General features: G+C 38.8%; 1 protein-coding gene and 1 pseudogene across 12 annotated transcripts in view; one reads left to right on the top strand and one right to left on the bottom strand.

Annotated features, from left to right (window-relative positions):
• Positions 1–302: 302 nt before the first annotated feature.
• LOC120591003 (uncharacterized) lies at positions 303–418 on the top strand (annotated as a pseudogene).
• A 19,842-nt stretch (positions 419–20,260) lies between these two features.
• The window catches only part of ZNF475 (zinc finger protein 475), a 77,174-nt gene continuing 73,186 nt past the window's right edge, over positions 20,261–24,248 (bottom strand). For all 12 annotated transcript variants that reach the window (XM_039848537.1, XM_039848542.1, XM_039848541.1 and 9 more), the window contains one exon: positions 20,261–24,108. In XM_039848537.1, coding sequence (XP_039704471.1) covers positions 23,957–24,108 — 152 coding nt within the window. In that variant the 3' untranslated portion in view covers positions 20,261–23,956. The remainder of the gene's footprint in view (positions 24,109–24,248) is intronic.

Here is a 24,248-nt window from a genome sequence, read left to right as displayed (position 1 = left end):
AACCTGTAAAGATATAAAATATCTGAACAGCACTATCAATTATCTTGACCTAATTTATAGAACACTACATTAAAAAACCAGAGAATACACATTTTCTCTTCTGAGTGCTCATAGACCATATGCAGGGCCATATAACACATTTTTATAAAATTAAAAGGATCAAAATTATACAAAGTGAATTCTTTGACCACAAAGGAATTGAATTAAAAATCATTAATGTGGTTCCATAGTATAGCAGTTAGCACGTCTGCTTTATATACAGAAGGTCCTGGGTTCACGCCCCAGTAGAGCCAAGGTCCATGGTTTATGGCCATGCCACCCTGAATAAGCCCGATGTCTGATCTCGGAAGCTAAGCAGGGTCTGGCCTGGTTAGTACTTGAGTGGGAGACCACCTAGGAAGACCAGGTGCTGTAGGCATAAATAATAATAAATAAAAAAATCAATAACAAAAACATATGTTAGGAAAATCCTAAATATCTGAAGTTAAATAACAATCACCAGTTAAAGATGAAATCACAGGAATAATTAGAAAATATTTTGAATTGAATGACAACAAAAATACAACATGTCAAAATGTGTTAGATACTGCTAAAGCAGTGGTTAAAGGGAAAAGCTGCTTTAAATAGTTATATTAGAAAGAAGAAAGATTTAAACGCAATGACTTAAGTTTCACTTCAAGAATCTAGAAAAAGAAGAGCAACGTAAACCCAAAGTAACTAGAAGGAAAGAAACAATAAAGAACAGAAATCAATAAAATAGAAAATCGACAATAGAGAAACTTAGCAAAGTCCCAAATTGGCTCTTTGACGAGATCAACAAAATTGACAAAATTATAGCCAGATTAATCAAGAAAAACAGAGAGATAATGTAAGTCACTGATGCTAATAATTTAAAAAGGGTTATCAACACCATGGATATTAAAGAACAATAAGACAACGCTGTAAATAACTTTATGTAAAAACTGGAATATAGAGATGAGTAAATACATTTCCAAAAGATACAACATACCAAAATTGACTTAAAAAATAAATAATATAAATAACACTACACTTGTTACAGTAATTTACTTTGTTATCAAAATCTTTCCAAAAAGAAAATGTCCAGGCCCAGATGGTTTCACTGGCAAATTCCATCTAACACTGGAGGAAGAAATAAATCCAATCTTACCCAAATATATAGAAAAAATATATATAGAGAGAAAAATGTATCACTGCCCAACTATTTAGCAAAGCCAGTACATATGGTCCATTGGTTTTTGGCAAAGGTGCCAATGCAGTTCAGTGGGAAAAGGAATGTTTTTCTAACAAATATTGCTGGATTGAATGGATATCCTTAGGGGAAAAAGTGAACATCAACCTCGCATCACATGATACCCAATGTTTAGCTCAAAAGGATCATAGACACAAATATAATACACGAAATGAGAAAACTTCTAGAAGAAAGCATAAGAGAAAAATTTTGCAACTTTGGGGTAGGGAGATATTTCTTAGGATACTAAAAGCAATGAAGCATGAAAGACAAAATAAGTTGGATCTCTTCAAAACTGAAAACTTTTTCTTATTAAAAGACACCACTAAGAAAACAAAGATGCAAGCCATGAATGATGAAAAACGATTGGCAAATCAGGTATCAGACAAAAGACTTCTATCCAGAGTACATAAAGCACCTTGTAAGCTAATTAGAAAGAGTAAAAACCCAATAAGAAAATGGAAGATTTGACGAGATACTTTACAAAAGCTACTTTACAAATAGCTAATAAGAACATGAAATGATAATCAATATCGTTAGTCATTAGAGAAATGCAAATTAAAACCAAAGCTATACACTCATCAGAATGGCTAAAATTAACAAAACTGACCATACCAAGGGTTGGTGAGGATGTGGAACAACTGGAACTTTGAAGTACTACCAGCAATTATGTAAAATGGTACAATTACAATGGAAAAGATAATTACTTAAGCATTGAGCCTTACCTACCTGTTCTCATTTATAGTGAAACCTTTTAAAAGAGTTTGTATTTGCTCTCCAAATTCTCAGGTTCTATTACTGCTTAAGTTAAGCTTTTTAATCCTATCTCTTCACTTAAACTACTCTTGCCAAAATGACCTATGACCTTGCTATAGACTAAATGTCTGTGTCCCTCCAAAATTCATGTTGAAATCCTAACCCCCAATGTGATGGTATTAGGGACTGAGACCTTGGAGAGGTGATTATACCATGCACAGGATTAGTGTCCTTATCAAAGAGACCTCAGAGAGCTCCCTCATCCCTTCCATCATGTGAAGATACAGCAAGAAGACAGATATCTATGAACCGGGAAGTGGGCCCTCACCAGAGAATCAGACTGTGCCTTGATCTTAGACTTCTCAGCCTCCAGAACTGTGAGGAACAAATAACTTATTTATGTTGCTTATAAGCCACCCAGTGTATGTGTTCTGTCTTAGCACTAAGACAGAAATTGGTACTAAGAGTGAGTTGCTGCTATAACAAATACCTAAAAATGTGGAAGCAGCTTTGGAAACTAGGTAATGAGCAGAGGCTGGCAGAGTTTTGAGGTGAATGCCAGAATAAGCCTACATTGCCATGAACAGACCATTGAGGGTGATTCTGGTTAAGAGCTCAGAGGAGGAGGAGAGGAGCTATAGAGAAAGCCCTATCTTCTTAGAGAATACCTAAGTAATCCTGAAGAGAATGTTGTAGAAACACGGATTGTAAAGGCCATTCTGACGAGGTTGTATACCAAAATGAGGAACATGTTATTGAAGACTGAAGAAAAAAACTATCCTTGTTATAAAGCGTTCAAAACTCTGACTGCGTTGTATTCTACTGTTTTCTGGAAAGTAGAACTAGTGAGCAATAAAATTGAATATTTAGTTGAGACAATTTCTAATCAAAATGTTGAATGTGTGGCTTGGCTCTTTCTGACTGCTTGTAGTTAAATGTGAGAAGCGAGAAATAAAGATGAAATTGTTAAGCAAAAAGAAAGCAGAACTAAAGATTTGAAAAATTTTCAGCCTATCCATATTGCAAAAATTGATAAAATGTGATTGGGAGAGAACACTGAAGGTATGTCTGAGCATCCCTTAGATAAAGAGCTTAGTATGTGTATGCGTCATGGATTTAATCAGCCACCTCAACAGGAAAACTCAGTTTGAACTGAAGAGAAAGGAGATGGAAAGGATGAACGAAGACTGATGGACTCCTAGGATTCTACAAGACAACTGTAAGCTATTTAACTGCAAATGTGCACTGTTCTTCAGGACAAGGGAAGAATAACCCTGAAGGAGATTTAGGGATCATCAGGCTGCCTCCTTGGTTTAAAAAGGAGAGACCATCACCTCACTTTCAACAGGCCAGATGGCCTCTCTGCCCAAAGCTGTGGAGGTGGGGCTCCTCAGAGCCTTGGGGTTCCTAGCCCAGCCTAGCAAAACTTTGGGGTCAAGATCGCCACTCCAGTGGGTCCACAAGTTGGAACTTCTCAGACTGTGTCCGGAAGGCAGGACCTTCCCCTCACCTGAACTCGGAAGGCAGAGCATCAGGCTAAGACAATTATACTCAAGCTTTAAGTTCTCATGAAATTCGCCTTGCAGTTTGGACTTACTTGGGAACTGTTACTCATTTTTTCTTTCCTATGTCTCTCTTCTGGAATGGAAGTGTCTATTCACTCAGGCCTTCTTGGAGGGCCTGTCAGGCAACAAGTGTTTTGACTTAGCACCTTTGCAACTGCTGCTCCCTCTGCCTCAATCTCCTCCTCCAGGTCTCGAAATAGAGTCCATTCTCTTTAAATTCTATGCTCAAATATCTCACAAGACACTTCCTTAAGTATTTGGTTTAAATAGAACTCTCAACCCTGTCATCACTCTTATTCTCCTGTCCTGCTTTGTTTTTCTTTAAAAATATATATACATTTTTATACCCCCTCCCACTCCTTCCATTGAGAGCCCCCAAGAGTTCAGGGATTTTGTGTTTTCCATTTACTGTTGTATTCCCAGTGTCTGCAACATGGTAGGTACTCAATAAGTACTTATTTTCTGTTAGTTTAAGATCGGCACTATTTATTTTCTATAGAGAATTATGTGGTGCACTCTGATTCTCAAATATTTGCTATCACTTCCTGTTGGAAGATTATACACTCTTCCCAGTGGAATTCACACATGGTCATGTGACCCTTTCTGGGCAGAAGCTTTAAGAGCCTGCACATGATTCACTATATCTTCTTTGCCACTCTGCCACTATAACCAGCAATGTTCTAGACAGAGGCTGCTCTGTCAGCCTAAGCCCCAAAGAAAATGCTATGGAGCAAAGCCACAGTCAATCATATGGATCTGTAGCATGCGTAGTAAACTTTGCTGGATTAAGCCACTGAGATTTTGGAATTGTTCGTTCCCACAGTATAACCTAATTTATCCTGACTGGTATGGACACCTAGGCAACCGTGGATAAAGAGAGGGCCCTGGAGTACCTAAAACATATTTGACAAATGATATAAGTTTGCCTGAGCTGGTTCTTCTTGAACAACCTAGTGCTTTGCTACCAAAACATTTTCTTTGAAAAAATAAAAGCAAGGAAAAAAGCACTGGAACATTTATTTTGGCATGATCAGAAGTCATTATTTTACTTCTTCATGTTTTCACGAAAAAACATTATAGGAAAAAGTAACTAAAGTATCTTATAGATTTAAAAATTGTTTCCCAAACATGGAATATCTTAAAATTGAGTAAGAGACTTATAAATAACACTGATTCCAAACCTTTGCCTCTGACCAACTGAATAAGAATCTCTGGGACTGGTGTCTTCAAATCTGTATTATTTTTAAAGTTCCCCAACTGATTATGATGTAGCTAATCTAAAAACCAGTACTGGAGGTAAAAGTCTCTATACTTACAACCTTAGGAAACATAGGGGGATATACAGAGTAGCAAGAGCCCCTGCTCCACCCCACTTAAAAATATACCCAAATGTACAGCTTCTATAATGCCTCATTGAATCACTATACTTCAAATTGTCAATGGAAACCTTTGTAGAGTAACTTTCTAAAGAAGAAAATATTGCTTTAGTTTCGATTGTCATTAAATGGAATGGCTTACTCTTTACAAAATTCGGAAGGCAGTATCACTTAGATTTACTTCTGCCGAAATAGATAGGACCGAGAATGCCAACATAAATTCAATTCAATTGTTTTCTGTTTAGGCATTGTGAGACTGACTTGGATCCAGCAGGAGAATTTCCTTTATTAATACAATATGAGTTAGCTGCTTATATATAAACTGTAATTCAGATGAAGTAGTAGCAATTCCCAAGAACCCAATAGGAAACACCAGAATTTTACTGTGAGGTGCCAGAAACTGCCAGTGTTGGATGTGAAGGAAGAAATTGAACACCATGTGGATATTTCCAAACACAGGCAATACAATGAAGTCTTGCTTCTTACACGAAAAGGCTTTTTTTTTTTTTTTTTTTACCCCACCTGCACCTCGCCACAAGGTCCCCTCTCGCACAGGGATGAAGTCACAAGAGAGAGAGTCACAGCCTCTCGAACTGTGACTTTAATGGCAGTGTTGAAGCTCTTTACAATTAAAATGTTGAAGGAGACATTTGTGCTACCAGTAGAGTGAGAGAAAACACGCTCATCTGACAATGCTCTGAAAGGAAACCAGAAACCTTATACCAATGTGTAATGTATTTGCTTTTAGGAGGAACGACCAAGAGAGACAACCATATTGAACGATCCCTGTCCAAAATGAGCTGTGTAGTGTAGTGAGGGTCACCAAGCCAGAAGCAATAGCTGGGGGCAGTGTGGTTTGCTGGATAGCAAGGATCAGTTCTGCATGCTTTGGCAGAAAGTCTCAGCCTCATCCAGATATATATGCAGCATTCACAGAGAAACAGAGATAAACATCTACCATGGCTCACAGATGAAGAGAACTAACTGATCTACCACATCTTGGCTTCTTTGCCTTCATTTTTAGTAAAGCAAACACAAATGAGATTTTTCTTTCCCATGAAGTAGCTAATTACTAGGTAAGTTATTTCAAGTCCTAGCATTACTACAAAGAAAAATAAATTCCTTTCTGGCACCACCTTAAAAGAATTTCAATTGGATTAGGTTCCTTCAATCTAGATGAACATAATAATACCTTCTTTTTGTTTAATTATCCCTCAGCTAAATCCCTCCCTATCCCACAATTTTTTCATTCCCACTGAAAAATAGGCTTTATTTCTCGGATTTTATGGCGAAACTTTGCCAACACTAGGCAAAATACAGATTTTAGTAAATTATCTGCATAATTTAGAATAATTCACAAATTAAAACACAAATGTTTGAATTATTCAGTAAACGGAGGAGATAAATATACATCACATGCATACAGAGACAGACACAAATATACAAACTGTTCCCCACAGCTCTAGAATACCAGCTAAGCATGCCGTTGTACAATTTTTCTGCTCAAAACAACCTATGAATTAAATGAGTTGCCTAGAAAATTTCCCAAGTTTCTGCATTTCTGAAATCTTAATTTAGAAAGCTTATAACTAATCACTGTTTTATATGTGTTGCCCTCTTCCTCATGATTTCAGTTGACTTATTTTAATACTTAACAGATTAGATGTTTATAGTCACAGGCTATAGTCACCTAAGTGTAGTTATAAAACATTGCTGGGGTAGGTGAGAAAATTCTTTCAGGTCTTAAGTTTACCTTACTGATTTGAGGAGTGAAATGTGCCTCTTCTTTTCTCACATTTCCTCTAGCTTCTAATTCTTACATAATGGCCAAAAAACTTCAATTTCTCTTCAAAGATTGTCAGTGGAACAATATCTTCTTTCTTTAGCGAGATCTTCATGAAACCCTCCCAAAATCCCAGGGTAAATGCTACTTTATTTGGGTAAAATTGAGAAGAACATACAAATTTTAATTCTTATTTTTTTATTTACCTGCAAGACCCAAGGCAAAAAATGAAAAAGGAAAAAAGATAAAAATTGTTCAAGAAGTTTTATGGTTTTGTAGCATTTTTATTTGCTCATCTATGTACTTTTGAAATTTGAGAGAATAAAAAATCACCCATTACATTCTCTATTATATTTCATAGTACTTCATAGTATTCATTTCACTTACAATACTTATTATTTTTATGTAATTATTTTTAGTATTTTATCTCCCATTAACCTAGAAGTTTCATGAAGGCAGAAATGTGCCTGTCTTGTTTACCTCTGTGAAATATATTTTTAAGTTAATGTATAAGTCGATTTGAATAAATGAATGGGTCAGAATGACTGGGCTAATCTATACAGTCAGACACTGTTTGTGTTCTTGCTAAGCACAAATTGTCCTAGCTATTTACAGGTGCTTAATCTTTAGTGCAGAGACACTGTTTGTGTTCTTGCTAAGCACAAATTGTCCTAGTTATTTACAGGTGCTTAATCTTTAGTGGGGGAAAAAATCTTTTTTCCCCCAGAGCCTTTATTAAGTTAGTAGATACACAAAAATGTGCACAAAGATATACACAAAGATATCCTCCTGTGTACTACATGACTCACACACACACTGACTTCAGGAGGATGGAACAAGATGAGTGAAGAGCTAGAAAGCCAGTGTCCAGCTAAGAAGAGAAGGCAGGAGATGAACACCACTTTTATCAACTGGTTTGTGTGTATCAGATGGGAGTTACAGATCGATGCATAAAACAGGGATGAGAAAAACCTCGAATATGCTATTTTTCTCTCCCGTCAGAATATATTGTCATTTAGGGCAAGTTAAATCATTACTCTTTATTTTTATTTGGAGCATATAAAAGTGAAAATAACCCTTTCGAAATCTACTTTATCTCTGCTTAACATGCAGATGCTTTGTTTATCCTCAAAGACCAGAGCAGATCCAAGAGCAAGAGTTCAGATATGTCAGAGGTGGCAAGGGTAGAAAAAAGGAAAAGCCATTGTTCACCTGTCATGCAAGGACCCGGAAGGGCTGACATGGAAATCCTGTGAATGTGGCTTATTTCTGCTCTTGCTAATGCATTTATACTAAAAGTGAAAAGGATTTTGAAGGTTTGGAGTGGAAAGGAGCCTCAGTTGTACAGGACAATAATGCCTGGGTGTTTTGTTTTGTTTTGTTTATAAACCATTGCCTGCCTTTGTCCTTTACAGTGAGAACCTTTACTATACGTATAAGAGGCCCTCAAGGCACACAGATAGTGTGAAAGTTTTTTTCAAGGATAATAAAAAGCTCTTGAGGATTTATAAACTCTTTCATCTGTCAGAAACTATTTATGCAGACTTGGCACTTAGAATGAATTATTCTTATTAAGCAAAAATTGAGAAAATTGCTTAAGTCTCACCAGAAGGTACCTGCAGTCTATCAAAAGCTAAGACACTCTATAAGCTATAAACTTAAGAGAAAAGAAATTGCATGTCTGTATGGATGTCTGCAGTGAGATAAATGACTCCAAAGAGAATGTGTCCCAGCTTCGTTCCTCTTGCTGCTGTGCTGGGTGATTTTTCCATTTCTATCCCCCAGGGAACTTAGCGGGGCATTAGAAAGGACTAAATCCCAAGGACAGGTGCTCCTTTCATTTCTCCAGTGACATCTCTCCCTCTACACAGTATGTCCACTGTCATATAGCAAATGCAAATCTATTCAAGGACTTCTGTAGAGTGCAAGGTATTATGCAGAGTACTCTACATGAATTATTTTATTAATTTCTAGCAAAGATCCCATGATGTATTGTTATTAACCTCATGGTACAGATGTTGAACTGAGGGATGGAGAGATGAAGGAACTTAGTCCAAGTCTAATGGTTGTGGTGATAGATCTGTGATGTCAACTCAGAAGCCTGACTCCAGGACAGACTCTTCTAACCACTCCATAAGGCCACACATGCCTCTCCTCCCAGAAGTCACAGGATCGATTGACTGATTCAGTTGGTGATTCCTGAAACTTCCAAAGGAATTTCATGAAGTGACTTTTTCTCACAGTGTCCACTCATTTTGGACTCAGATCTCCTACCTTGCCTAATTACAAGTTTCAGTTCTTTTCCAAACGGTGTCTCTTTTACATTTTCTTCATCTTTCTGAATTCAGAAAGCCTTATTAGTTTTAATTCTTTATAAATTTGCCAAACACTCTCCTGCAGTGCTTGGCACAAGGTGTAGAGAGGTTCAAGAAATGCTTGTTGAATGAGCTCAGAAGGCAGATAATTCTCATCCTACTAGGCTCATTAACATCAAAACCATTCATTACATATATTATACCTTAAGATGTCCTACCTTTGTTCTTTCCTTTGAGTCTCCAAATTCCCACATTTACACCTTATAATATCTCCATCTGTCTGGGATCACCAGCATAGCATGCCAAGTTCACTTGAGCTAATAGCTCCATTATAAAAACAATTTAGAAGGATAACCTTTTTTCCCAAAGTTCTTGTTTAAATATTCAATCAACACTTCTAGAACTGCTCCAGTCAAAATAATAGTTTTACAAGACTCCCTTGATAACATTTACTAGATTTGCATGTCTGTCAAATGAGTATCATTCTAATAATATCTGAGACATAATGTCTTGGTACTCCCAATATTGTTAGAACCATCTTTATAACAATAGATGAAAAATCACTGGCTAATCCTCAAAAAGAAAGCTGGAAAGAGGGAAAATGTCTACCTAATAATGTAGAGAAAAGATCTTAAATGTTATGTAAGCTGGGACTGAAAACATTACCATAATCAATCAATATTCATTGGTCAATATTTTCCATAGTTTCTTATGTCTACTTAGCTACTCTCAGCTATCTGTCCTGGTTTCTCTTTCTCTCTCCTGACAGAATACTCTTATCAGCTGATTTTTAATTCTGTGGCTAATACTATCACTGAACACTAAGACCTGAGGGTAAAAATGAGGCAGCTGTGGTCAATTTTTCATGTAAGAACACCTCTTCCTTTAGGTTACTTGTTTCCTCGCAATCCCAATTCTATGTTGTGAAAGGTCACAAAACGCTGAGATTTTCTTCAAGAAACCTAGAGCTCACCTTTAACTCTGGCTACTCCTCAAACTCATCTCCAGTCAAATGATCCTACTTGAAGTGCAGTCAAGAAAGGAATTTCACTTCCTTTTATTCATTAGACTTGTAGCTCAAAGTCCTAAGTGGACTTCAAAATAGCAAACACATTTCAGGCAAATATTCTAGGCCCTAGACAGTAGAACTGTGCTTAAGGGCTCTGTTGATCGTTCAGCAGAATTCTTGCATGTGATTTCCAAATGTAGGATCTTCACCTCCACCTACCTTCCATTCCATTACCAGGGCAAATCCTTCCCAAACTCCCATTCCGCCCCCTTAGAAGTCATTAGTGACCCTTAGTCCTACTCTAACAAGTCTAAGCTCCTCCTGGCTTGTGTGAGCCTCCGTAAGTTTGTCTCATCCTTACTATCTTTTGCAGAGCAGTTTTAATGTGGAAATGTACATGCAGGAAGTATTGGGCCTGCTTTGAGAATTGATACCTGTGGGGAAATGAGGGAAGCAGGATTAGGCAGAGACAGATGTTAGGCTGTGATACAGTCACGACAAAGGCCTCTGACAATCTCATGGGAAGCATGGAGCTGGGACGGTCCTACAGAACAGTCTTTTCATTAAGGCAAGAAGCCCTGCCTTTACATCTTAGCATCGATCAATCATTGGATATGGGTTACCCCTGAAAAGAGGATGAGAACTTGGCCTAGATGGCTCTCTTCTTGAAGAATATTTGTCTCTTCATTTGGATTATATATTTCTTGAGGGCAAAGACCATGGTTTTAATTTCTTGAGCACTACATAATGTATGAAGAGTAATTTCTTATGTACTACATAATGTATGAAGAGTACATTTTCATAATGTATGAAAATGCACAGTACTTTCACACAAAATATGTATTTAGCACTTGTTATGTGCCAAATACTCACTATTTTAGGTAATCAGATTTTGATGGTAAATAAAATAGATAAAAGTCCTACTTTCAATGAAATCGCATTCTGCTTATTAAGAACTGGAAGTCAGTCAACTACTTATTTTATCTTAACATTTTATTAGTCATTATCTAGAATTCACAATACTCTTAAAGAAATTCTAATAGTCAGATCTTATGTTTTCCTTACATACTGAAGCTATGTTGTAGTAATAAATTAACCTTGAAATCTCAGTGATATGACACAAGTTTGTCACTTTCCTCATACCCCAATGTGGGTTGGGTGGCTCTCCTTTATTTAGCAGCTGTTCCATCTGGAACTCATGGCCTTCAAATTCCCTTCATCAGGGAAAGAGACATCTTAAAGGAGCACTGGCTCTTAACTGCCTCAGTCTTTCTTCAGTTCATTGGCTATAACTAGACACATGGCCTTAAACTAACTGCAAAAGCTAGGAAATGTAATCGAATAAATAAGCATTGAGCACTAAGTATCTCTGCAACAACAGCCAACATTTGTGGAGTGCTTCTATGTAACAATACTGTTCTAAGTGCTTAAAGTTTCTGTACCTAATTCCAATTCTCAGATACCAGCTGGGTGACCTGCAATTCAACTCAAGTCTGACACTCTACCTGAAGGTGTCAGATTCCTACGAGACTGCCCCTTCCCCAACTTCAGATACCAATCGCAATCCAGGCTGTCACCTGTGCTTCTGACTGACCAGCCACAGATTGGAGGTTCCAACAACCCCCTCCTTAGGTTAGAGTAATTTGCTAGAGCGCCTCACAGAACTTAAAGAAATATTTTACTTACCCGATAGATGGTTTATTATAAAATGCTATAACTCAGGAACAGCCAGATGGAAGCGATGCATAAGGCAGAGTATGGGGAAAAGGCATGGAGCTCCCATGCCCTCTCCAGGCACATCATTCTCCCCACTTCACATGTTCACTGACCCGGAAGCACCAAACCCCCGCCTTCTGGGTTTTTATGAGGTTTCATTACATAGACACGATTGATTACATCATTGGCCACTGGCAACTGATTCAACCTCTAAACCCTCTCCCCTCGCCGGAGGTCACAGGGTGGGACTGAAAGGTCCAACTCTCTAATTACGTGATTGGTTCTCTTGGCAACCAGCCTCTATGTTAGGTTTAGTCAAAAAAAATTGCCTCATTAACATAACAAAAGATATCTCTAAGGGCTCTCATCACTTAAGAAATTCCAAGGGTTTTAGGAGCTCTGTGCCAGAACCAGGGACTAAGACCAAATATGTACTTCTTATTATAAATTGAAATATCACAGAACTTTACATTGATTACTCACCACTCTATGAAGTAAATATTAACATTAATTTCATTTTACAAATAAAGAAACTGAGGCACAAAAAGGATGAGTAATTTACTCAAAATTGGTGGAAATGGGATTTGGATTCAAGCTGTAAGCTCCAAATTCTATGCTGTTTTTCACCAACTGTACTTTAAAAACTTCAATCAAGACTCTAAAAGAAAGGCCTGTCTTCTTTCAAGGCAGATCTTTGAAAACCAATCATTGGAATAATCTCTTCTTTTCCAGGTGTGACCCGAAAATACTAATCCAACCTAGTTTAGAAGTGTCCCTCTTCCAAAACCTTTTTGTGAGTAACACTCCGTTCATTCTCTCAGTGTTTTGCATGGAAACACTTGAGACTTAAATTTTGTTTTGCTTTTTATAAGTCATTAGTAGTTCCAGCATTGCAATGAGCTCCCTTTGAACTAATAAGCCATACCAAAGTCTGCCAAGAGTCTTACTATTAAGCTGAAAACTATTGATGATTAAAATTTTATTGTCTCTCCCCTACTAAAAAAAATTCTTATTATGGTAACATGTACAGAGGCTATTAAAGCATGCATTTTCTTTATAAATAAGAGTCTTCAGTGATTTGGGAAACCAAATTTTATGTACAAGCTTTTATTCCTCCTACTCTATGCAGACCCTGCCTATTCTTGTTTCCATAACAACAAGGAGACCCTAGATAATTGAAATTAGGTTTGTCTTCAAGATGGTTTAAGAAGCTGGATAACTTTAATTGCCTGCACATGGAGGGGAGAGAAGGGCCTCTATTGCCACCTGCTGGGCTCCACGGGTTTTTCTCAGCCTCTCCGGTCTACCATCTCTGATTCCTAATCTCTGGCTTCTGGCTTCATTTGCAGGCGAAATGCCCTCTGACATTTGTCAATCTTTCTGTTTTAGTTTGATGAAACATTGTCACGAAAAAAATAAAAATAAAAACCTTAGCCTTCGACATAAACTACTCTTTAAACTCATACTAATTCGTAAACAAGAATCATAACTACTTCTCCACAGCACTCAATTGCTTCCAAGTGTTTTTCATTAAACCTAAGTAAAAACACTTCTCAGGATGCAATTTTAAGGGAATATTATTAATCACATGACTTGATTAGCCTTGGACAGTGTAATAAGTGAATTGCCTGAATAAAAATGATTTTCTTCTTTTCAAGTACGCTCATTTCACAAGATGGGTATTCTGAAGGTTTTGGCTTCCTGAAAAACAGGGTGAGCTATGTAGCGTGATTTTCCCACTGTATATGGATTTGCAATGATGTCTGGCATTTAATTGCATGTGGCTTTGTATTTTAATTACCTGGTTATAGAGGAACTACTGATGTGGACACATCTTCAGGATCTAAGGCAAAACTTTGCAAGTGTTTTCTAGAACACTTAAGAGAATAAATAATTCAGCTTAACATAGATTTAAGAAACAGACAAGAGCTCCTAGTAGTTAGAAAATTACTGTGTGAAGTTTTATAGTCTTCAAACTCTGAATTCCCTGTATATTCACTGCCTCTCAGAATTTTCTGAAAACATATGGCTGTGAAAAGGGAGATGCCGACGGTTCCACAAAAACAGTAGAGGACATGCAAAAAGACCATTATCAGCAAAATTAGGATGGGTGGGTGAATGGAATTCAGTATTAAAGATTTATGATTTTAAACATAAATTGCAAACACTGTTCCTGAGTGGAAAGAGTCCATATTGTAAAAATGCTTATTCTTCCTAAAAGAATTCATCAATTTTATTCAATAGAGATCAATATCTTAGCAGAATTATTTATGTTGTTTGACACGCTTCATTCTAGAATTCATCTAGAAGAAATAAGTAAAAAGAGCCAAAAAAATTTTTGAAAAACAAGCAAGTCTTTGCCATACAATAGCCAAACATACTCTAAAGGTATAATAGCATGTAAACAGTGTGATAATGTTGCAGAGATAGGAAAATAGATCAATAGGAGAGAACAGAACATAAAAAATGGACCCATTTATACATAGGATAAACTAATTAATGATACTGGAGAACATTGAAGAAAAATGTTAGATCCCTACTGTGAACAATATAATATAAAATTTCAGATGAATTAAAGACTATGTATAAAAAATAATTAGAAGAAATTTAAAGAACTGTATAATCTTGGAGAGAGATAAGGCTCTTTAAGCTAGACATCATACTCAGAAAGCACAAAGGAAAAGTCTAACACATTTTAACCACATTCAGATGTTTAACTGGCTGTATGGCTCCTGATAAGATACGTCTCTTCCAGATACAGCATTGCCTACAGTGGAATTTAAGGGAGGCCCACAAAGCTACCTTTAGTTCCCTATCGCACTTTACACTGCAGTCTAGAAAGAAAAGGATGGAGCACCAAGTACCCCCAAACCCGTGTTCTAAGCTACACCCACCTTTCCTGACACACAGAACAGTAAGCACTCCCGGAACACTGGGTCTTTCTAGACATTCCTCCTTAATTAGAACTGTGGACTCTTATTCTCTAAGAGACTATCAGACTAATCTTGTTGGGAAGATATCCCTACTGACTTTAAATGCCACCAGAAATTCAAGCTTCCCAGAGCCTCATGGAGACTCTTATCCACAGACAGATCTGTAAATTCCTTAGTCTTACTTTACCCAAACTATCATATATCTTGACCTCCAGCAACATCATAATGTGGGGCCCCTTGTTTAAAAATTAGTAAGAATTTCTTGATGGTAACAACAAGACATTAAACCAAGCATGGGCCCTTCTGTCTGGGGCTCTGTTGTACACTCACAAGGCTGCTCACATTCACTACCCTAAATCCTTTCCTTGTCTCAGAGTCTGTTATCAGCAAATGTCCTGTATCCTCGATTTCGTCTTTAAATGTTCAAAAGGATTCTTATTACTCTAACTAAATCTTAGCTGTCCCCAAAGACACCATCAGATTCCCATAGCCCATATCTCACAGTGCCTGGGGGTGGCTTATGTGGCCTCTTTATTCCCCATTGTTTTCCCTTTTAAGACTTTTCTCTGCCTTTTTAAACAATCCAGTTTCTTTCAAGACCATGCCATCCATTTATACCACCCAGTAGCTCTCCTTGTTACAGTCATCTCCATACTTCCTCATTGTCCAGCCAGCACATGACACCTAATAGGTGCTCAGGAAATATTTTGTTGAGAAAGTTAATAAATGACTTGTATAATCATTAAAAAAAAAAAACAACTGGGTAGAATACAAATTCAACTTGCCGACTGTATAATAAGAGCAGGCATACTTTAAGCAAAGCACCCATTTTGCCTGAATCACTCACAATTTCTAGATATTTGTGTTGTATATTCTGTGGAAGTTTTGTTAGAAAACTGGCCAAAACATGGCCTGTTATGAAGCCAAGAAATATCAATACCCTAAATGTTTATTCCTTTAAATGAAATATCAAGAAATATCAATACCCTAAATGATTATTCCTTTAAATGAAATATCAAGAAATATCAATACCCTAAATGATTATTCCTTTAAAAGCTGGGAGGAGGGAGATGAAGAGTCACTTGATATGACTTCGGAAGTAAATTCATGTCCCTTTTATAGCTTGCCACTAGAGTAAACAAGAAATGAGAACTCAGCCTTCCTGCCTGCACCTCAGGATTTCTATCTTCATTGCTTCCGAATACTGCCCTCTTCTGGCGAGAGAGTGCCTATTGCTAGAGCTGTGTGAAATGAGCCTGCTTATCAAGAGAAATGGAGTTTGGGACAGAGACGATGATATTGTGAGAGTGTAAAAATTAGGAGAAAGTAAATGTGGGAACAAAATGGAAAAAGTAGATTTATAACTTTCCTAACCTTATTGTTCCTTCATCCCCATTTTTTCTTTAGAGGTTATCTTATCTGATGCCCTCCCAAATAAAAAGGTCATAAGGCTTGTTCGATTTGCTTTGGCACATACCACAAGCTGAGGGCTTGGATGAAGGAAGCCATAACTATTCTGATCTCTTCGTTGTCATCGCCCATCACCTTCCTTGCACACAAATCCTGCATGCCCCTTCTTCCTTGCTGCAGCCGTACCTGACTTGCTGTCCATGTTGCTCTCCCAGAAAACCCCACATACAACATGCCCACATTTGAAGCCCTCTGAGAGCCTTGCCTGATTGCCCCAGCTGTACTGGGATTTCCCTCTAACCCTCGGTACTAAAAGGTATATGGAATTGCTTTACCATAACCTTCGGATGTGGGTTCCTCATCTCTTTGGAAAATACCACATTGGTGATAGAAGTTGGGCAGGAAGCATGTAAAAAAGAGAGAGAGAAAAAAAATGGCAGCTTTAGCCAGGCAAGTAACTAAAATGTGAACTGGATAACTTTTTTTTATAAGTTCGCTTCAACTGTCTAACAGCTCTGTCCTCCTCTTTCCCATGGTCAATGCCACCTATCAACATAAAGGATTGTAGAGCTTTCCACTGTTTCACTTTACAGCACATCTAGAAGATGCTCATATTGGTACTGCCCACTAGTGTTAGCCAGTGAGGCTGCTTACAGACAGAAGTGACCTCCACAGGCCCTGGCGGGCAGCCCGGAGGGCCAAAGGGATTAATGTGGTAGCACATCAATAACAGGCACATTGGTTAGGAAGCTGTGGTCTAGAAAATGTACCAAATTGAGGCAAAGTAGCATGTCTTATCAAGTTATCAGGAAATCCTGTGGACAAACCCTAGGGAGTAACAAAGAAAAACAAGCCAATTAGAGTGGAAACAAAACATAGCCAGCTCTACAACTCTTGTAGTAGACCACAATAACTGTGGCTTTCTTTCATGGGGTGTCCTCTAGTGCCCCCACTGCCTCTACCTGGCTAACGATTTCAGTGCTCTCATCTGCTTTGGCTGCAGGTGTTAGAGCCTGTACACAACCACTTGACACAATTACACACAGTCTAATGTTGTTCACTGATGTTTAATAGGAGCATGTTTAGCCATATACCCTTTTCTGGCCTCTCGGGATTACATACGTCTTTGCCAACCAAATCACCAAGATCTAAGCCCCTATTAGATGTCGGAAATCCCAGTCCTCTCCTTGACGATTCTGAGGATTACTGGAGAGTACGCACCTGCCTTGGCTGTCGCGTGCCATCTGTTGCTCCTAACTGCCGTTTGGCATGCTCCGTGCAGTTTTAAGTGGTTTCTTGGTCTCTCTGTCCATATATAGACAGACATTGGCTCCCCTCTTACTTCACAACTCCATCCCAAGCCCCTGCTATTGTTAGCAGGACTAAGAGTAAGGCAGAGGGAAGGCTTGAAGACACTATCCAGAGTTAGAATTAGAAAACAGAAGAGGAACATTTAAAACTTGGTAACAGTGATCTCTGTTCCTAAGTCCACCAGTCTTATCTCAATGTATGGAGTCCCCTACCTGCTGTCTTTCAACTCGTGTCTCATGTCTTGCTGACACGTTGCTATGGTTTCATTCCCTCCTCATATAAGTGGGAGTTCCCCTTGACCTAGTACTGAGTTCAAAACTCCAATTTCTTTTTTTTGTCAGGCTCTACCTAGAGGATGAAAAACAAGTTTACTCATGAACTCTCCCAAATTGGAGCTCCACCCACTATAAAGGTAGCCATTCACATTCTTTTGCAAAATTGTTTCTCTCCTCTTTGCTGCAACTACCCGTATGAGACTGAACCCAGGACTCTGCTTTGCATATTAAAAATGTCCTTTAAAGGGTTATGTCAAACAACAAACAAGAAAACCTTTCCTTCAAAAATTAAATGATGCTATTTATGATGTGTGAAAATGGCTGCAATTTTGAAGTTTCGCCTTTTTTTCACCCTAATTTAATGATCTTGTCTGCCTTGATCCTAAGAACAACGTTTTGTCCTCCTGGCTTTGTGCCCAAATGTTGTCAATTTCTCACAAGAGGGCAAGCAGCCCCCTAACAAGAAGCCATGGATAACTTTACATTTGAGTTCCATCGCAGGGACCACTACTTGTTCCTCCAAATCTCTGTTCACCTCTGCCTCCCGCTGCTGCAGTGAGAACACAATGTCCAGCCTCCCTTGCATTTAAGTGTGCCATGTGGTGAGATTCAGCCAATGAATGTGAGTGGAATCAAGAGCATTTCGCCAGGTCTTGTCTATACAAATCTGTGAAATGGGTAACTCCCATGTTATTTTCTCCTTGAGGCTGGACTGAAAGGAGGGGACCTCCCAGAACAACTTTTGAGTGTCACATGATGAAAGTGGCAGAAACTTCATCAGCTTGGAGCTCTGAATAATTCCATGAAGGAGGGACACCTCATTAAACTGTTCATTTTCTTGGGACTCTTCAAAGCAAGAAGAAATTTCCGTCTTATTTAAGTCATACTGTTTGGGTCTGTTTGTTACGGCAGCTAGCCCACCCTAATACAAGCTATCAATGGATATCCTATTAGAGATACCTCTACTCAGATGTGGAGTTAGCAGAGGTCTGTATTGTGATAAAGGACACTCGCGGTCAAGGAAAGACCCACTCCTTATGCCTTCTTGACTTCCATTCCAACATTTTGTCTAAGATTCTACCACACGGATTTTATTACTTTGGATAAAGACATAATACTTCTAGGAAGCTTCTTTGAAAATAACCGTATCACCTGAAAAGGGTAACACATTAAACCATTGTTATCATGAACGCCCTTAGCATAGATGACTTTCTTGAATTTCTTTCTAGTAAAATACCTAGTGAAAACTTGAGAAAGGGACTCGGGCAGTGAAATGCTGAAGGGGTAGATTGGGGGAGATGGAGGAATATCTGGAACATGGAACCCTCGAGTTTTGCTCCAGCAGAAACAGCAATCTGGGCAGTAGTCGGTGGAAGGTGGGACAGTGGGGTCCCGGAGAAACCTTGATGAATGAGGGGAAGGGCAGAGGTTCAAAGAGGGGAAATGAAGCATTGAGGGTAAATTTCTTCTTGGTAATTTGCTCAGTGCTGGTCCCCAAATCAAGTGATTTTGTCCACCCTCTCCTTGCACTTCTAGCAAGTTATTTTGATGGTCCGGCCTACTTTTTAGATCTGCATGTGGCCCCTCAGGACAGCCCTGGAAAATCATAAGAGAACTTTGGGATTTGTTCAAACCATATCTGCACTTTCAGAATTCGAATGTTTTGACTACTTTTCAGTCAGTACCTTATTCAGAGATTCCTCTAACAACAACCATCTACTATTTCAGCTTATGCAGTTTATTTTCTTTCTGTAGCTCTTGGAAAGAACAGACAGGTGACCAGGGCAAGGCTATGGGTTATTGGCACCAAAAGTCTATTACCAATAATTCAACTGCATTTATCCACCTATTATTATTTTTTGAAACAAGTATGTACATATGACAGAATCAGTTTTATGGTTAAAAATATTAACAGAACATTACAATTACAATAATTAAACAAAACATTGAAAATCTGCATCCATGTTATGAGACAGCTGTGTCTCAGGGATGGCAAATCTTGGAGCCCGTTCTCCTTCGGCTCTCTGCCTCTGTTATGGTGCCCTCTCACTAATGCAAGCAGTGGAGGTGGCCAGCGTCCCTCATGGATTTGAGGGCTCTACTTCCCTGATCAATAGGAAGTTTTATTGCTCCTACCATGTGCCACATAGATGCTTCTTCTAATTGTCTGTTGCTATCATAACAAATTACTGCAAACTTAGTAACTAAAACAATATAAAATTATTTTCTTACAGGTCTGTAGGTCAGAAGGTCAACCCTGGATTCAACATGCAATAAGAAGTTGAATAACAATAACGATAATTTTTCCTTGTTATTCTTTTGAGGACTCATGAATTTAGACTGGGCTCGCCCAGATAATCTGAGATACACTTCCTATTATAAGGTCCATAACCTTAACCACATCTGCAGAGTCTCTTTTACCATGTAAAACAACATATTCGTGATTTTTGGAGACCTCTTTGAGGGCCACGTTTTACCTAACACATTCTCAGCTAAGAATCATTTGAAAAACCGTGGCCTGTAAGGTGATCGGTGTGAATCAATGATAGGACCTAGCTCCCATGATGCCTAGGTCAGGTTTCATTTTTTTTTTTTTTTTTTAATCACACTTGCAGTGGTTTATATGCATGCTGGCTTAATCTTGAGTTTCTAGTAATAGAATTAAAAGGCATTATCGGAGATACTCTGGAATCTTGCGCTCCCAGCACCTCTCTCTGCCACCTCCATCTTCCTCTTATACCTAAAGGAGTAGTATTTGAAATTTAAACCATTCAAATTCAACCTTGGTGGAATATCGAGAACTAAGTTTGCTGGGTATAGAGAACATAACACTTCATTATAGTTTTCCCTATGAATGTATCTATCTGAACTTTTTTTTAATAATAAAATTGCAAAAGAACTAAGCATAAAGGTGTACATCCTATGATAACTTAGCAGTATTTTTTCTGGTGTACATCTTCTCTACAACACCCAATTCGGCCCCCACTGGAAACCTGACTGCTTCTCATTTGTACAGGAAAATCTCCTTTTTCATTTCTGGTCACAGCGCTCACAGAGAGGAGGCAGGGCCAGCAGAAACAGGCGCAGCAGTTCATGTGGGCCAGACAGTGAGTCAGTAGGAAAGTAATAAATGATAAAAGGAGGTGGACTATCGCCAGAGGAGGGAATGGACCCCTCAGGACTGGGAAAGGAAAGGGCTGAACTTCCTGCCCTGACCTGATACAGGATTAAAGCCATACGAGTTGTTGGTTTAAACGGGCATAAAAATAAAAATGCTACTAATGTCAGAAGCAGACAAGTACAGAAGGATCAGGGCTGTTTTCAGGTTTTCAGTGGGTAGAGGACTTTGCACATCTGCCCTCTATCTCTTTCCTCTTCGCAAACGGGTCTGCTTGACGGTCGCCGCTGCTTCTTCCATGAAGGGCTCAGGCTAATATTCCCCAGGCTGAAGCAGTGTCATCTGGAAGTCATTCTTGGATGTTCTGGACCCCACTTGGAAGTGCTGCAAGGCAGCTTGGTAGGGAGGCTGCCCAAAGGCCTCCCATATGGAACCCTAACAGAGTTCTACGCTTGCTCACAGTAGGGAATTCTTTCTTTACACTCCCCTTCCCAGGACATGTTCCTCCGTCCCCAGTGTTCCCTACTGATAGGTCATGTTCTGCATCTTTGATGCGAATTCAAGGTGCAAACAAGCATCAAGGAGTTCTGAAATTCTTTTCAGAACCTCGGCTAGAGGGGAATTCAATTAAAGCTTGTGCAGCACCAGTTAACAGAGCAGTGAGGGGATTACATTGTTGCCGATGCCTATAATAACATTACATCGCAGATCAATAACCGCCTGGGTGAGTGTAAGAGTTCCAAGTAACTTCATCTAGTATCTACTCTTCATCATCTAGAAGAGTATCTATGGGAACCATTTCAAGGTTCAAAGTCATAGCTCATGGAGGTGCCAACCATTGTTAAAGAAATTATTTTCTTTTGAGAGTACAAAGATCTGCACAGATGTAAACTAATTGAGGGAAGGGCAGTTGGCAGAGAGCAGGTGAGCTCTTTCCTGTTAATGGCGAGCCTCTGATGACTTGCCTTGATAATGGTGGGAACTCTTCGATCAATGTCAATTCAATTGAGGGTGCTCTGGATTTAATTCCAGGGAACATTTGCAGGCTGGCTGAGGTGAGGCTGGAAGTAGAATCCCAACAGTCAGCCCTTCGATGGACCTCAATTGGCTCACAGTTCCCCGTGGAAGTGAAGATTCCTATAAAAGTTTGTCTTTTTCAACTACTTCAAGAGCTCACAGACTTAATAATTCCTACAGATAAAGTAGTTCGGTTTTATTTTTTCATGCTTTGAAAGCGAAGTGCCCAAGATTTTCTTTTATGGCCCCAAGTGGCCACTCATTTCAAAGTTGAGGCCAGAACTTTTTCTTTATTTCCACACTATTTGACTTTGAACATTAGCAGAATGCAGAAGTGTCTTTTGAAACACCATGCAATTCGAATGTTAGTTTTTACCTCAGTTTAAGATAAACCCAAACCAGCAGGCACATAGTATACATGTGCCTTAGTTTACCTTAGTTACTAAACATTATACAAATCTTTTTGCATTTGTCAGATCATTTGTGTTGGTATAGCTAGTGTAATTAATGATGATATCAAGCATACAAATGGCAATGGATAAGATTATAGGTTTAGAATTCCCAACTGTTCTGAATTCGCTCCTCTACTCTATCCTTTAGCTCAAGTGTGACCTTGAGTTACTATTTAGTCTAAATATCAGTTTCCTCATGTGTAATATAAGGATAATCACATGTATTTATAGGGTTGATGTGAGATTTATATAAACTGATGTATAGGAAGCACCATGCACAGTACCCGAGTCACAGTAAAATTACTATATAGTAGATGTTTTCATTTTGTTACGAAAACTAAATTATTCACTATGTGTCATTAAATACTATGTCTTTCACAGGCCAATAATATTACTGGAGGGCACCTAAACACTTTTTTAAAAGTTCATCTCTTGCTTCTTTTGGAATGAACAGAAAAAACTGAATGATCCGCACCATTATCCTAACCTATCCTTTTTAATACCAAGATGTGTAACCAAAATATTAGCTTGAATACTTTTTTTGGTATAATTTGAAGCTAACTGTGCTGTGTACAGTCATGAATGCAAGCTTGCAAGAACCCAGTGAATCCAGAATGGCCCTGAAATTCAGCCATAAAATGAACAAAGATCTCAAGCAAAACTTTTGGGAGTCCAGACAAAGCAGTGCTGCCTAGGGGAGCAGGATTTTCTGGGCAGAGCACCTCCCTGGCTCTGGCCTCCTCCCAGGAGAGCCTGCCTCTATGAATGCACATTCAAGGACTCTGAAACACAGAGCAGTTTCACAGCCCACTTACTGTGCATGGACCTTGGGTGGGGGGAGACAGCTTCCTGGCAGGCTTTTGGACCTTAACAATAAAACACCTATGAGGTCCTGCGAGGGCACGGAGAATGCGCGCTGGACTTCCCCTATAGAAGGAAGGGGCCTCCACCCTTTGATGAATCGCGATGCCGCGGTCTCCTGATATGTGAGGCTGGCACTGGTTCTGAAGTTTCTCTGTTGAATTTTTCACTATTAGGAAGGGAATATGAGTTAGATATGGTTCTAGTCCTTTAAGTCCTCACCTCTCTTTTGAATGTCTCTCCTGTTGAATGGTCTTATAAAGAAAAGAAGATTCCAAATCAATAGCTCAATTTAAAACACTTCCCTGGATTAGAGGAAGTAGGGAGTGGCCTGTTATTTCAATAAGCACAAGGATGGGAAAGAATCCAGTTTTTCTTGGGACTAAGGAGTTGCCTGAAATCGCCACCCAAAACTTCTGTTTTGAACCTCTGATTGTGAGGTTCAAAATCTCGTTCAGGAAAATAAAATGGAAGAAAAATGGCAACAATCGGCTCTGAAATTTCCTTGAGATGAAAATACCAGCTCTGGGGAATGGCAGCTCACTTGTAATTTTGCCCGACAAAAGTGTGGCATGTGTGGCTCCCAGTGTGTCCACACACATGCTCTGCTTGTTAAAAGCAGAACATTTTCCCACTATGCAGTGGTCACTCCCATGCCACCCAAGCACTTTGCTCCCCGTGCTAGATAGCCTTTGGTCCATTCCAGTTTTACTTGCTTCCTCTTGTCACCAACTTGTTCTCCTTCCCACCATACCCTGATCTCTATCAAAAGGATTTAATTCCTGCAACACTTCTATAGGGAGAAGGGCTTTACTTGGCGACTTTTGGTTTACAGGATCGTTGGTGAACAATCAGTCTGTCTGGCAGGAAGGTACGCCCACAAATATTGCAGGGAACCAACTGGCTCTGGGCACTTTTCCAAGCAGCTTCATTTAAGGCATCGAGATCATAGAAACCCTTGGCTGGAAAGTTAAAAAAAAAAAAAAAAAAAAAAAAAAAAAAAAAAAAAGAAAGAAAAGGAAAAGAAAAATGGTAAAATGGATCAGTTTTCATCCCAGAGAACCATATTCTACTTTTTATGGAAAATATTTTCAGGAAATAC

Source organism: Pteropus medius, unplaced genomic scaffold (genome assembly GCF_902729225.1).
Source record: "Pteropus medius unplaced genomic scaffold, Ma_sr-lr_union100, whole genome shotgun sequence".
Lineage (NCBI taxonomy): Eukaryota > Metazoa > Chordata > Mammalia > Chiroptera > Pteropodidae > Pteropus > Pteropus medius.
Note: the sequence above shows the minus strand (reverse complement) of the source record. Positions and strands in the feature narration are given on the sequence as shown.